Source organism: Bufo gargarizans, chromosome 5 (genome assembly GCF_014858855.1).
Source record: "Bufo gargarizans isolate SCDJY-AF-19 chromosome 5, ASM1485885v1, whole genome shotgun sequence".
Classification (NCBI taxonomy): domain Eukaryota; kingdom Metazoa; phylum Chordata; class Amphibia; order Anura; family Bufonidae; genus Bufo; species Bufo gargarizans.
The window spans coordinates 105,013,194-105,028,945 of record NC_058084.1 but is presented as its reverse complement, the minus strand read 5'-3'; the positions used below and the strand labels follow the sequence as shown (position 1 = coordinate 105,028,945).

Here is a 15,752-nt window from a genome sequence, read left to right as displayed (position 1 = left end):
AGCCTGAGGGGGCCCATAGACCCTTGTGCCACATAAGAAGACACTGGTATTATAGAAAGTGCATGGTGGTCAGGTTACACTTCTAGCTGGAGAGAAGGGGTAGGTCAAGAATTTGGCATGGGGGGTGTCAATTTTTGCCTCAGGCAGCACGAAGGTAATGTCCTTTCCTGCCACTGGCCACAAAGTACTAAGGGCAGGGGGGCCCAAGCTGAATTCTTGCAACAGGGTCCATGAGCCTTTAGCTATGCCCCTGCTTCCAAACATCTAAAAGCGGCTCTTCAGCGTTAAATTGGGGGTATAACTACTGCTAGTTTAGACAATGCTTTAGGTAAAGATTTAGTTGACTGAATGTGTATGCATATATGTGTGTGTGTGTGTGTGTATATATATATATATATATATATATAATATCTTAGCAGAAGGACTTGGCTTTGCACAGGTATATTTCATCTATTTAATTTAATGGGCAATAAATCCCAGTGGGCCCTCTTGAGGCATTTGTTTTACATTTACATGTCCCCCTGTGGCTCCCACACCGTATAAAGACCCCAGCGGCCCCCATACAGTATAATGACCACTAGTGGACTTTCACACAGTTTAATGACCCCCCAGTTGCCCCCACACAGTATAATGTCCCCACAGCGGCCCTCGATTCAGAATTATGACCCCCAGTTGCCCCCCATTCAGAATAATCACCCCCACTGGGGGGCATTATACTGAATGGAGAGTCATTGGGGATCATTATACTAAATGGGGGGTACTGGGGGTCATTATACTGTGTAAGGGGCCCTCACAGTGTCCCCCTTTACATACCTATAATTGCTGGAGAGCAGGGGAGCTGGCGGTCCTGTTATTCACTAACCGCAGCTCCCTGCGCTCCTTCTTCTCTCCTCAGGCCCGCTGCAGCAATAACAAACACGTCATGACGTCACCGCTGGCCCAGGAATAGAGGAGAGAAGGAGCTGTGCAGTGATGTAGCTAGAACTGACTGGGCCCCACAGAAAATTTTAGTACGCCCTGCCCTCCCCAAGTGGGTTCACATACATCTGTTTGATGTATACAAATGTGCAGCACACCACGTTTTTGTATCCTGCAGAGTCCAGTAAAAAATACATACATTAACGTATGTGTGTTTTTTTTTTGTTTTTTTTACAATGGAACTGTATGGTAAACAGATGCCACTGTACAGCATCAGTCTGAGGCATCTGATAATGTATACGCTTTTGGTATACATTAAACGGATGGCCAAATATTTTGCTATATTCCTAAACAGTCGGCACATGACATTGGTGAATATGATAGCTAGGCCAGACCTGATATCATTTTCTAAGTGTTTCTATGTTCACACAGCTTAAAACTCATTGTTTCAAATGGGAATTTGCGTTGCCATTCATGAGTCATGAATTTTGTCAGTGCAGGTTTGAAATGTATGTCACTTCTTGACACCGAATCTATGTGAAAGCTGTGCAGGTACTGTAGTAGGGTATTAAGTCCAGCAAAGGTATGATAAGGGATAGTATTGGGTTAAGCATACAGAATCAACCTAGTCCAGCAAAAGAGTCAACCCTCGAAAAATAATTACTTTATTGAATTTCAAACACAAAACGAACTCGACTATACTGTTTGAAGGTAGATCCACCGGGGGTTGAGTGAGCTATTGGTGGGTACGGGAGTAATGTCCCTATACTGATGCCCTAAACTACACCTCAGCCCAGAGACGCCTCCTGATGGTGGGGACTCTCTGTCCTCGAGCCTAAACTCCCGCCTCCTATCATTCCCTCAAAAATGACAGGTGGCGGATGCTAGCTACGTGGTGGACTACCTTTAAAACAGACAAACACACAAACATATAAATAGGAGGTGCCCTATGTATACAGCCCTGTTGATGTGAGGACACATCAAGAGGTACAAGGTACACCCGAGTAATCAAAAAAACATCCAAATGATGAATGTGATAATTAAGATAGTGAGCTGCAAAACCCCACAATTGTGGTAGGGTAGTCACATATGGGTTGCCCCCACTGACTTAAGCTCATCCACAATTGGATCTGCGGCATTGCACACTGAAAATTCACGGTGGCAATCCAAGGGCCAGCCTCAGATTGAGAACTAATGACAGTACATTAAAGTTTTTTTTCCAGAACTTTCTAACAGGTGAGCAGGTCATATTTGCATGTTTCTGCACAGTGAAACTCCAGAATCAATTTGACTGGAGGGCCCTAGGCACCCCAGTCCAACACCATTAACAGCATTGGTATACATTAAACGGATGGCAAAAATGTGATGTGAACCCAGACTTAGTGCCAGAATAAGCACTAGTATACAGTGGGGCACAACCTGGTCCTGGTGGTCGGCGGTGTGGACTGTATTTCCCAATGATCATTTATCTATTGGGAAATACAGGGCACAGTATAATACACTAGAAACTATGTACTATAAAGATATTATCCCTACCCTGGAATAATAATACAATTAGGGGGTCATTTATTAAATAGAAATACGCAAGAGTCCTAAGCACCGCAATCTGCAACTTTTCCCCACTCATGCCAGGACTAAAAAAGGTGGCGTGGGCAGGGAAGGGGATACAGTTATTGCCATACAGTTATTGGATACCACCGCCATACAGTCACCAGATAACACCTCTATACAGTGACCGGATAACGCCGCCATACAGTGACTGGATAGCACCACCATACAGTGACCAGATGAAAGGGTATAAGAGGGCACAGTACAGGGAATGACTAGGGGCACTGTACAGGGTATTGTAAGAGGGCACAATGCAGGAAATAAGGGGGCACAGTACAGGGTGGGGGCACAGTCACTGGACCCTGTGATGTTAAAAGGTCCTTATGGTGCAGACACCACCATAATGAGAGGCAGAGATGTGAGACAGGGGCCCAGGGCCCTGGATGGACAAGGGGTGGACACAGCAAGTCAGTGGAAGGGGCTCTGATGGGGATTCATACAGGAAGTAGTGGCAGGAGGTCTGTGCAGGGCAGAAATAGGAGATAGGAGGGTGGAACAGGAGCTCTGGATACATGAGGGAGGAAAGGAGACAGCAAGGGCTCCATGAGGGTGGGATAGGACATGATATGGGGGGGGGGGGGGTAGGTGTCATGGAGGCAAATTGCTTAATGAGGCACTAAAACAACTAGATGGCATTGAAGCTGCTGGTCTACTACAGCATCCAGCAGCAGCTTGACTAGTTCCCTGTCCTCCCCCCCCCCCCCCCCCTCCTGTCCCACAGAGAAGAGACAGTCACAGACTCACTCACAGACCGTATTCACATTTATGCTCCAGCCGCTGGGGTCTCTCTCCTCCTCAGGCAGCACGTCCTGTGTAGAGAGGACGTGTCTGAAGCTAGTAAGGCAACATGCCGTCTCTGCTGGAGTGAAGAGGGGGCATGTCTGAAGTTCCGCAGCACAGGAGCTTGTAAGGATGACAGCAGCAGCCGGCCTCATGTAACTGGTTATGTGACTGGAGCATGTTTGGGATGCTCTGGATCGGCGTATACGACAGCGTGTGCCAGTTCCTGCCAATATACAATATACTGCAACTTCGCACAGCTATTGTAGTTGAGTGGACTAACATTCCACAGGCCACAATCAACAACCTGATCAACTCTATACAACGGAGTGTGTTGCACTGCGTGAGGCAAATGGTGGCCACACCAGATACTGACTGGTTTTCTGACCCCCCAACAGAGTTAGGGCTCTTTCACACCTGCGTTCTTTTCTTCCGGCATAGAGTTCCGTCGTCGGGGCTCTATGCCAGAAGAATCCTGATCAGTTTTATCCTAATGCATTCTGAATGGAGTGAAATCCGTTCAGGATGCATCAGGATGTCTTCAGTTCCGGAACGGAACGTTTTTTGGCCGGAGAAAATACCGCAGCATGCTGTGCTTTTTGCTCCGGCCAAAAATCCTGAAGACTTGCCACAAGGCCGGATCCGGAATTAATGCCCATTGAAAGGCATTAGGCATTGATCCGGATCCGGCCTTAAGCTAAACGTCGTTTCGGCGCATTGCCGGATCTAACGTTTAGCTTTTTCTGAATGGTTACCATGGCTGCCGGGACGCTAAAGTCCTGGCAGCCATGGTAAAGTGTAGCGGGGAGCGGGGGAGCAGCATACTTACCGTCCGTGCGGGGAGCGGGGCGCTCCAGAGTGACGTCAGGGCGCCCCACACGCATGGATGACGTGATCGCATGGCACGTCATCCATGCACATGGGGCGCTCTGACGTCACTCTGGAGCGCCCCGGGAGCCGCGCGGACTGGAAGTATACCGCTCCCCGCTCCCCGCTCCTACTATGGCAACCAGGACTTTAATAGTGTCCTGGCTGCCATAGTAACACTGAAAGCATTTTGAAGACTGATCCGTCTTCAAATGCTTTCAGTACACTTGCGTTTTTCCGGATCTGGCGTGTAATTCCAGCAAGTGGAGTACACGCCGGATCCGGACAACGCAAGTGTGAAAGAGGCCTTATACAGATTTGTGAGTAATGGGTCTTTTGTGTATGTAGAAAATGTTCCAGATCTTTGAGTTCAGCTCATGCAAAATGGAAACAAAACCGAAAGTGTTGCGTTTATATTTTTGTTCAGTGTATATGATATATATACATTCTTTAGGGCCCTGTTAAAAAATTAAGTATAGATAAATGTATTACTATATCATGTATAATGTATAATATTACATCTTATGACCGGCTGAATAAATCTTTTATAATGAAATGATATACATTTCTCTTCCAGCTCTTTTTTCATCTACAAAGAGAGCGATACTTTGCTGAGCCCCGGGCACTTTTTTATGCTGCAGAAATCAGTAGTGCTTTAGGATACTTGCACTCAATTGAAATCATATATAGGTATGTTTGTTGTATTCTGCAAACACTCTCTATAGGATGTATTCAAAATGATAGAAGATCTTAATAAAATATTACTTTTATTGACAGGGACCTAAAACCAGAAAATATCCTCTTAGACTCAAAGGTAATTCATTATTTCTAATGTACCCATCTTCATATCGTAACATTTTGTTATTTAATGTTTTCTTGTATCATATTAAAATATTGCTTCAGCCAGAAATGTAGACTACGTTTTTAGCCCAACCAGAGTGGTGCACTCGTCTCTCCCTCCTGTAGTGTGTGCTATATTCCTAAACAGTCGGCACATGACATTGGTGAATATGATAGCTAGGCCAGACCTGATATCATTTTCTAAGTGTTTCTATGTTCACACAGCTTAAAACTCATTGTTTCAAATGGGAATTTGCGTTGCCATTCATGAGAGTCATGAATTTTGTCAGTGCAGGTTTGAAATTTATGTCACTTCTTGACACAGAATCTATGTGAAAGCTGTGCAGGTACTGTGGTAGGGTAGTCACATATGGGTTGCCCCCACTGACTTAAGCTCATCCACAATTGGATCTGCGGCATTGCACACTGAAAATTCACGGTGGCAATCCAAGGGCCAGCCTCAGATTGAGACCTAATGACAGTACATTAAAGTTTTTTTCCAGGACTTTCTAACTGATGACCTATTCTCTGGTTAGCGACTGTGCTTGGTATCGCAGCTCAGCCCCATTCACTTCAATAGGGCTAAGCTGTGTCTAGGCAATGTGACCGATGAACGTGACGTCCAAGGAAAAGCTGTGAGAAGGCCGCAGTGCTGCTATGAACGCCGATACCTTCTCAAATAGCTGATGACCTATTCTCTGGATCTGATTGGTGGGGCCCAACATCTGGGACCCCGCCAATCAGCTGTTTGATAAGGCTGTATCGTTCCTGTGAGTGCCGCAGCTTCTCGCAGCTAGGCCATTGACATCACGTTCATCGGTCACGTGGTCTAGGTGCAATGTACAGTGCTGTGCTTGGTAAGCTATTAGAAGACCACTAATCAGATACTGAAGACCTATCCAGATGATAAGTCATCAGTTAAAAAGTCTCAGAAAACCTTTTGCTTTTATTTTTATATGACCACCCAAAAATGTTTACCAGTTCTGCTTGGGTTGCAATTAATTAAAATTGAGATAATCTCCATTTTCTTTTGTCCTAGGGCCATATTGTGTTAACGGATTTTGGACTTTGCAAAGAAGGGATTTCAAATTCAGACAAAACGCTAACCTTTTGTGGTACACCAGAGGTAAGTTTTTGGACTAAAGGATGACGAGAAGTACTTGGATGACAAGAAGCCTTATTAGAGCATATGACCCCATAGAGGTCCATATGCGCCAATAGGGCAGACGTATAGTGAGAGGAGGTTTTCTTCCGGAAAAAATAAAAATACTGTGTTTTAGCCTGGACACAATTAGTGCCTTCTGTTATTGCACAAATGTTAAGCTACACAGTGTGAGCAATTGAAGTAATGTTACCTAAATTAACATTTTTCAGCTGTTATGTCTGTGAGGGTAAACGTAGCCTTACAACCACTTCCATGTATGACCCTGTATACTGTAATTACAAGCCTTATACTGGATGGTGCCATGAGCAGTACCCTCTTGCTTGTTATATTCACACAACCATAAGGGCTCCGTGCCCGTATTGCGGACCGCAAATGGCGAGTCCGCAATATAAGGCGCACAGTTTGTGTGCACTCCATGGTGCGGATGCGGACACACTGACTTTAATGGGTTCGCGATCTGCAAAAGATAGGAAATGTCAGGCACAGAGGTTCGGATCTGAAGCACTTGTAGGCGCTTCCATGGGCTTTCGGGTTCGTGACTCTGCACCACAAAAGATAAGACATGTCCTATCCTATACCATATTTTGCAGATCGTGGACCCATTCAAGTCAAGGGGTCCGCACCACAATACGTGATTCACACAACCGGTGCTCATCCATTGCGGACCACTATTTGCTGTCTGCAGCCTGGGCACAGAGCCCTTACGGTTGGATGAATGGACCCTGAAGTAGAGACATCTGACATGCCTTGTGTGACCATACAGGTTATACACTCCTATGACCTAGCACTCTATTGCATTCTCAGCAGCAACACTTTATTTTTTTTTATCTCCAATAATTTCTGTATTAAATCCCTTCCTTTCCCAAAATAATTGTGCTAGTTTTCTTTTCTAAATTCATGCTGGTTGTTTGTAATCCCACATTTATTCTTTAATGTTAATTTTATGTGGTATGTGTTACAATCTACAAAATGCCTAGCATGTTTTATTTAGTATTTCCCGGCGACTAGACAGTGTTTGGCACTATATAGTTCCAATGCCTAGTTCCATCTCCACAGCCAGTAAAAGCTGCCAGTCCAATATTGATGACCTATCCCAGGGATGTCAAACTCGTGGCCCTCCAGCTGTTGCAAAACTACAACTCCCATCATGCCTGGGCATACTACAGCTATCAGGGAATGATGGGAGTTGTAGTTTTGCAACATCTGGAGGGCCATGAGTTTGACATCCATGACCTATCCTAAAAAAAATCATCAATAAGTAAGTCCTGAATATCCCAGTAAAGTTTTTATTTTGTACAGTTAGAGTCCATAGAGCACACGATCAAGGGGTAGGGTCATTTTATATATTAAAAACAAAAAACGAATAAATCACTGCATCCTGCATGGTGCACATAGTCGCAAATTAAAGGGAAAGTCAAAGAGGCATAGCAGCATTTTTCAAACTGTGTATGATCTATATGTAATTATATTAGATGAGGTATTAGTTCCCACCTATTGGGTTTTCTAACCAAACCCAGCATGCTTTGCTTTGTAATATTTCACAGGGCTTACCCCTTCTGACACACTGTTCCCTCTGCAGTGGTCACGACCCCTACACCTCCCCTCTTCATGTTGGCAAGCCTTATGAGACCCTGCAGAGTAAATCATGCCCCGTTTGGTTAGAAAAACCAACAGGATGCAGTGGAATGAAAGTTCTGTAATGGAAAACTGGTGATATGGGAAAACTGTGCAGTGTTCGGGATCCTCTAATTCATTATGAGATCCTTTAATGCTTGGATCATCACATAGATTTCTACGTAGTGAATGTTTTCTAACTATAATATTTGTCTGAAAATCATGAAGTCTATTGACTGTGCTCAGCCCTCCCCATATCAAGGGAATTCCCTGCACCTCTAATCCAGACTTATATGCATAGACAAATATGAACATGTAAATGGGTGTTCTGGGACTTTTTATATGTACAATGCCACTCCTGAAGCATACAGTAACCCAGTTGCAATATTTTGTCCTCCTGAAATCACATTTATGATCATACCAGTGCTTGCTCAGTGCCTTCTTAGTGGAAAGCCCCTGTGAGATGAGACCGAAAACTTCCTTCGCTTTGTGTCAGATGATATTGAATGCATACATCTGGGTCATTTATTAAGACTGACATTTTAGACGCCGGTCTTAGGCTACTGTCACACTAGCGTTTTTACTGGATCCGGCAGGGTTCAGCAAAAACGCTTCAGTTACTGATAATACAACCATCTGCATCCGTTATGAACGGATCAGGTTGTATTATCTTTAACATGACCAAGACGGATCAGTCATGAACTCCACTGAAAGTCAATGGGGGACGGATCCATTTTCTATTGTCAGAGAACACGGATCTGTCCCATTAACTTGCATTGTGCGTCATGACGAATCCGTCTTGCTCCGCATCCCATGAAGGAAAGCAAACCGCATAGTGCTGTGGTTTGCTCTACGGTATTAGAACACAAATAAACGGAACGGAATACATTTTGGAGCATTGCGTTCTGTTCAGTTACAAAACTGAAGCGTTTTTTTCCGGTATTGAGACCCTATGACTGATCTCAATACCGTAAAATAGAAACGCTAGTGTGAAAGTAGCCTTAATACCCCTTACGCTGGCGCATGATTCGCCTAAGGCCTCATGCACACGACCGTTGTGTGTTTTGCGGTCCGCAAATTGCGGATCTGCAAAACACAGAAGGCGTCCATGTGCGTTTCGCAATTTGTGGAACGGCACGGACAGCTATTGCTATAACTGCCTATTCTTGTCCGCAAAACAGACAAAAATAGGACAGGTTATTTTTTTTTGCGGACCACGGAACGGAGAAATGGATGCGGACAGCACACTGAGTGCTGTCCGCATCTTTTGCGGCCCCATTGAAGTGAGTGGGTCCGCATCCAAGCCGCAAAAACTGCGGCTCGGATGCGGACCAAAACAACGATCGTGTACATGATTTGCCTAAGTCTACACGCATCCACCGTCTGCCTAAATCTACGCTAGCTCCCTTGCTGGCATAGATTTAGATAATTTTCTACGCCTAACGCCTAAGGCGTAGAAAATTATAAATGAAACCGGCCAACCTGGCGTGAGCAGGGAAAAGTCAGATTAGTCCGACAACCCCCTTTGTGATCAAATCTGCGACAGATATACGCCAAAAATTGGCATATACAGTATCTAATAATAATTGACCCCCATTGTTTATTTTTTCAGTATCTAGCACCAGAAGTGATAAAGAAGCAGCCATATGACAACACAGTAGATTGGTGGTGTCTTGGATCTGTGCTTTATGAAATGCTGCACGGCCTGGTAAGCTTCTCTTCTGTGCTGACTGCATTGGTGTGAATTTTGGTAATGTAAACTTGTGACCTCTTCGTCTGCATTTTTAGGTGTCTGACTTTGCGATAGAAAGGGGTTTTCTTACAAAGCTTGTCAATGGGGTCAATGAGGAAGATTTATCAAAACTGGTGTAAAGGAAAACTGACTTAGTTAACCATAGCAACCAATCACATTCCACCTTTCATTTTCAAAAGGAGCTCTGAAAAATGAAAGGTGGAATCTGATTGGTTGCTATGGTTAACTAAGCCAGTTTTCCTTTACACCAGTTTTGATAAATCTCCCCAAATGTGTTCAGTTTCTTAAGGGTACAGTCAGGCCAAGATCATCTTTGGTGCTAAAGGATCTCCAGGCTTCACTCATTCAGCTGTTCTCTATACACAGAGCTTAAAGGGGTTGTCGACAGGTTTTAATATTCTCAGAGAAACCGCTTATAAAAGCAAAAACATGTGCATGAACAGCATATGACCACTGAGGCCAGTGATGGACTGTAAACAATGGATTTGATGTCACCACTTCCAGTCCAAAGGGCTCATTATATCTGTCTGCCCTCCGGAGAATTTTAAAACTGTTGGACAACCCCTTTAATGCATGAGGCCAAATCTTGAACCCCTTGTCCCTGCTTTACCACTTGTCATACCACTTTACTTCGCCAGTTTCATATACTACATTGTTGTCTTTCTATTTGCAAAAATATTGCTATGTTAGATGGCTCCATAAGCTAGACGCCCTTACTATGACTGCAGCTACTTGAAGAATAAAGTTGTTTCTATTCCTTATATAGAATGACAATTCAGCAATTCTTCATGTGATAGAATGAGGAATTCTATCAACTCTTATATGTTTGTAAGATTATGATTTGTGTTCTTATGCAGCCTCCATTTTACAATCGTGACACTTCAACCATGTATGAAAACATTCTACACAAACCTCTGGTTATGCGGCCTGACATAAGTATAACAGCATCCTCAATCTTGGAAGAGCTACTTGAAAAGGATCCAAAGCAGAGACTTGGATCAAATGACGATTTTGTAAGTGATATTCATACGTATTTATGAAAACTAAGTTAACATTTCCTGTAAGTTCTGAGCATAACAGTTCCTTTCCACTCCAGAAGTGACGAGCACAAATTTACTATGGTTTTCTCCCGCACTCAAAAGCACTGGACCCTGTACGCCATTCCACAGTTCTGTATCTGCTTCTTATGAACTAGCAGAGGGTTCTCATAAGTGTCCTGGTTGAGATCCCATTTTCTCCCAGACCCAATAACATCAGTCATCTTCTGCTTCATGGGATATGTGGACTGGCAAGCAGTCTGCAGGACCACATCCCCAAGCCTTGGTGTAAAGAAACCACATCAGCAGAGTCTTTAGGACATAACATTTTACAGTGAAAAAAGTGAGCAGATTAGCCCTCAATCAAACACTGCTGCGAGATACAAGTACAATATTTACTAGACTGTCTCTTTTTTTATACAGTCTCTCTAGAGCTCTGCACTGTGAAATGATCTCTCAGTAAGGCTAAAAGCTCTCATGAAGTTATTAGCTGAGTTTTTTTTTTAAGTGAGTGCGGAGATTCTGAGATCTTACAATGCAAATAGCCCACAAATATGGGGGAAAAAGCATCTGATAAGTTGAGAAAGATACATTTTAATGAGATATATTACAAAGTGTATTCTTGCATACAGTATTTATTGAAAATTATTGAACTGTCAGGTATACTTTACAGCGAGCTATGGATTCCTACGGATAGGTCTTTGCAAGATACAGTAGATATGACTAGATGCATGAAACAACCCTTTAACAGTACCTTAATACTTTGTGTATACTGTACGTATTCTTCCTGTTACAATACTGTTCCAGGCTGTTATTTGATGAATAACTGTAACTTCCTCGTCCTTGGTTCTGTAATCTAATCATAGTTCATCTCTGGGAAAAATATTTCCCCTTTTTTGCTGGCATAGAATTACCTTTCATTTTCTTTACTTTATAGCAAGAAATTAAGAACCATCCTTTTTTCTCATCCATAAACTGGACTGATCTGATGGAAAAAAAGATCTCTCCACCCTATGATCCTCACGTGGTACGTAGTATATATTACAATTAATAATTTACAATAAACAGGTTTGAACTGACTTTCTGATAAAGCTTTTTTTCTTTCATTCTAGGATGGCCCAGATGATATTTCAAATTTTGACACAGAATTCACAGATTCTATGGTTCCAGATTCTGTCTGTATATCTACAGACTACTCTATTGTTAATGCTAGTGTTGAAGAAGCAGATGATGCTTTTGTTGGCTTTTCTTATGCTCCACCTTCTGATGACTTTTACTTTTAGAAACATATTTTGTCTAGCTCTACATGAATTATATCCTTACGGGTTAGACCGTATATGCATCTTTATATTTTGAGACATGTTAGAAGATAGCATCGCAAAGAGTCCATGAACGAAGACTCCCCCCCTCCGAATAATAGAATGAAGGGACTACCGCACTCTACCAAGTCCTCTGCCCCTTAAAGTAAATGTCCTCCCTTGAACATAAATTGGTTCAAAATTCTGCACCGATTTAATTAAAGGTGGATTCCCATCTGGGATATTTAAGGCATATAGATAGGATATGCTATAAAGATCTAATAGGTGGCAGTATCACCTGTAGGACCCACTAATATCTCCAGAACTGGGCTTAAAAGTAAACGAAGAGGGAGCCACACATGCGCAGCCAGCCCCCTTTTACTGCTGTAGAACTTACAAAAATAGCTGAGCGCATGAACGGCTTGCTGTCCATGCACTGCTATAGGACTTCTGAAAATAGCCATGTGTGCTCACTAGACTTTTTTCAGAAGTCCCTTATCAGACCTATTGATATGCCATAAATCTCCCAGATGGGACAGCCCATTTAATATATCTTTGATCTATCACCTGCATAGACATAGATATAAATGCTATGGACACCTTTTGAGACATTTTTTTATTATTAATTTACATATATTTTGGACTAGAAAAGTTTCTAGAATAGATTTTTATAAAAACTTTGCAATGTTTGGCCTTTGCATCTACTACGCTTCACAGAACATGCAGAAAGATGTTCTGTGAAAAGTCCATTAGATTGGCTGGCTGTTGGCTTATTCTCGAACCTCCTTTTCTGGCCTCTTTTGAACAATCTTCTGAGCTGATTTATGACCAAATCAAGATTGAACTTTTGATATGGGCATGAATCTGCTTAGAAAATTATCCATTAGAGGGTCGGAGAGGAGCTGGAGTTTAAGCCTAAGGATGGATCTATCAAAGAACGGCATTCTTCTATTCTGTATATTAAGAAATTCCTCAACATAAGAATGTTGGACCTAAAAATGGCATGGTGCTAAAAGCTAGAGATGGACTCTGAAATTTCAGTTTCCCAGTTATGAGACAACAGCCAACTTGAAATCATTACATTCCCACTGATTTCATTGGGAGTACCGTCTGCATATATGGACATATGGGAATCTCTGAGTTAACCCTCATTGCTCAAGTAAAGATGGTACACCCTGCGGGTGCCATTTTCTAAAATGTCTCAATGAAGTAAAGATGAATATATTCTTTAAACCTGTTGACTTTATGAAAAAGTAGCAATATATTTGTCTGACCCAACATCCCAAAAAATCCATCCTAATATTCAGGAATAGCCACAGTTTAGCCTTAAAATGACCCGTGTAAGAAAAAACGATGATGCTATGATGGATTCCTTTGCTATAATGCAGGAGTTGCCACTGTTGGGAGGTAATCACCAGTATATATTGTCCATTTGATGTTCAAAGATGTGTCTTTTTACAGATTATTGAACATAACTTTTTTAAATCTTCATACTGAAAACAACAGATTTCACCCGTTGTTTTTTGAACACATCAGTGAAGGGTATGTTGCAGAAAATGGACATTGCTGTATAAATGATATTTTCCTGGCATCAAGCAGTGCTATCAAATAGATTTACTCCAGTACTTTCCATGTATTTGCTGACAAGCTTCTTAATGTTCTTTAAATAGAATTATTATGGCTGCTGTGCAAGCCTCTTTTCCTCCTTTATTAGACTATTGGTCAACTGTAGCATACACAATGGTTGTAAAGTGTACATTTCCTCTTCATCTTTTGTATGTATGCTTTTGTTATTGTAATGTCCTGGTATCTTCACACCATACTTCATTATAAAGTGTATACACAGCTTGTTGTCTTACTTTTTAAGACATTGTTCAGAAAACCTACTTCTTAGTGGACCCTAAACAGAGAGAAAGCTTAAAGGGGTTGTTCACCCCTGGAGTCCTCACAGAGGAATATGCCCCCCATTGTGGCAGGTCCTTCAGAGGGAACCATGCCTACTTGATTCCGTGGTGGTTCTGGCTGCTTTGTTCCCACCAGACCTCTGCAGCTCTCAGGTCTCCCCGCGTCAACATCCGGTTGACCGGCCTCACTTATGTCATGAAATGGCCACATGACACAAGGGGATCCGGTCACCGCTGCTACGGCCAGTGATTGGCAGTGGCAATGTCAAACCGGGTGTTTACAGCGAGGGATTCCAGTGGAGCATCACAGTCCAGGAGAAGTAGGAGCGAGGAGCCAGCGCTGGGAAGCAGGTACGTAAACCTCCCTTTACAGCCCCCCCCCCCCCCCCCCCACACACATTCTTGCACAACTTTCTCTCGTTTTTATGATCCACTCTTGATTTTGGCTTCAAAAACTGCATCAAATAACCTGAACGTGCGGAAGCACCCTTGTTATGAATCTGAATGTCAGGAGATTACTTTTCAGACAAATCTTTACCTGAACAGCACCATTGTGAGCCAATGTAATTGGACTTGGCAATGAACAATGGTTGGCACATACACTCCAAAATGTCATCTTTCATCTTTGCAATAATGGGTATTTGTTCTGTTTTTCTTTTCTGATATCTCAGATGTAGCTCTATCTTGTTAACTGTAAGGATATGCACTCTTTGTACTACCTATGAAAAACTGGAAAGGAAACTAAATTTAGATGGATGAGTATAGGAATTGTGTGCCTCATGTTTACTATGCAAAGTCTATTTTGTAACAGCTATAAATCCTAATGTTCCTTTTGTTAAGTGTAATTATTATAAGTCTAGTAAATAACAATGTTAAACTATAAATGGCTGTGTTTTTTTGTGTACAGCGGATGATAAATCATTTTCCTATGGCTGCTGCTGCTTTGCTCACCCACTCCAACACTCTGGTACCTAGCGGTGCAAACCCACCTGCCGCTCTCCTCCCCTTCCCGGCAGGCCTGGCTACTGGGGTAGCTCTGTTCCTCCACGCAGGCTACAGTCTGCTTGCCAGCAGGGGCGTACATAGAAATCATGGGGCCCCATAGCAAAACTTAGTATTGGGCCCCAACTAGGGTGGCCACTGGCTTCATCCCAGAAAGCCTGACTTCACCGGCCACGCCCCAAATCTATAAGTCACGCCCCCATCACAGGCAGGATAAAAAACGTATAGTATACTACTACCACATGTAAATATGGGATTTTCTGTTCTTTCACATGTAAAATACTCCACTAGACAAATGCTGTGTGTGAACCTGGCCAATCCAGCTCTTCTATCTCTCCAATATTCCCCATTCTATTTGGATCACTCAATCTTGTGTCTGTGATTCTTCAGTTTGTCTGTTTTATATACTCAAGCCCATGCTTCCAATTGTTCTCCTGGTCACTGCTTTCCCCTGGATGACCCCCTATCAGTAAGTGTAGACACTACACGCTTAGCTGATCTTCACACTGTAGAGACTTCCGACCTCTCAACAAAACGTCTGCCCATGAAAACGTCTCAGTCCCTGCTGCGCCCGATCTCCATCCCCAGGTATTGGCTCCTGAACAAGATATGTGCCCACCTCTGCTGCTCTCCCATCCACGGTGCTCCTCCTCTCTCCCTGACAGTTCCCGCCTGCACAATTGGCTGATTGCAGCGCGCATGCTTATATGACGTCGACGTCATGTAAGCACGCAGATCCAAACATGCTGCCGCCGGGGCCGGACCCTGCCTCCTTAAAGTGACCAAGTGAGCGGACCCGCCGTCTAACAACAAAGGAGGACTTCTGACCGTCCGTCCTGGCCTTGCTTCAGACGGAGGACCATGAGTCTAAAATCCAGACTGTCCGGCCTAAAACCGGATGTCTGGCCATCCTAGCCACAACCCACCCCCCGCCGCACAAATATAGTACAACATTTGTAACTAATT

General features: G+C 43.2%; 1 protein-coding gene across 1 annotated transcript in view; it reads left to right on the top strand.

The window, feature by feature from the left end:
* Positions 1-14,668, top strand: part of LOC122937785 (serine/threonine-protein kinase Sgk3) — a 132,357-nt gene extending 117,689 nt beyond the window's left edge. Inside the window, exons 11-17 of the mRNA XM_044292823.1 lie at positions 4,751-4,863; positions 4,951-4,987; positions 6,053-6,139; positions 9,405-9,500; positions 10,403-10,558; positions 11,520-11,609; positions 11,695-14,668. Of these exons, the coding sequence (XP_044148758.1) occupies positions 4,751-4,863; positions 4,951-4,987; positions 6,053-6,139; positions 9,405-9,500; positions 10,403-10,558; positions 11,520-11,609; positions 11,695-11,865 (750 nt within the window). The 3' untranslated portion in view covers positions 11,866-14,668. The remainder of the gene's footprint in view (positions 1-4,750; positions 4,864-4,950; positions 4,988-6,052; positions 6,140-9,404; positions 9,501-10,402; positions 10,559-11,519; positions 11,610-11,694) is intronic.
* The last annotated feature ends 1,084 nt before the right edge of the window (positions 14,669-15,752 follow it).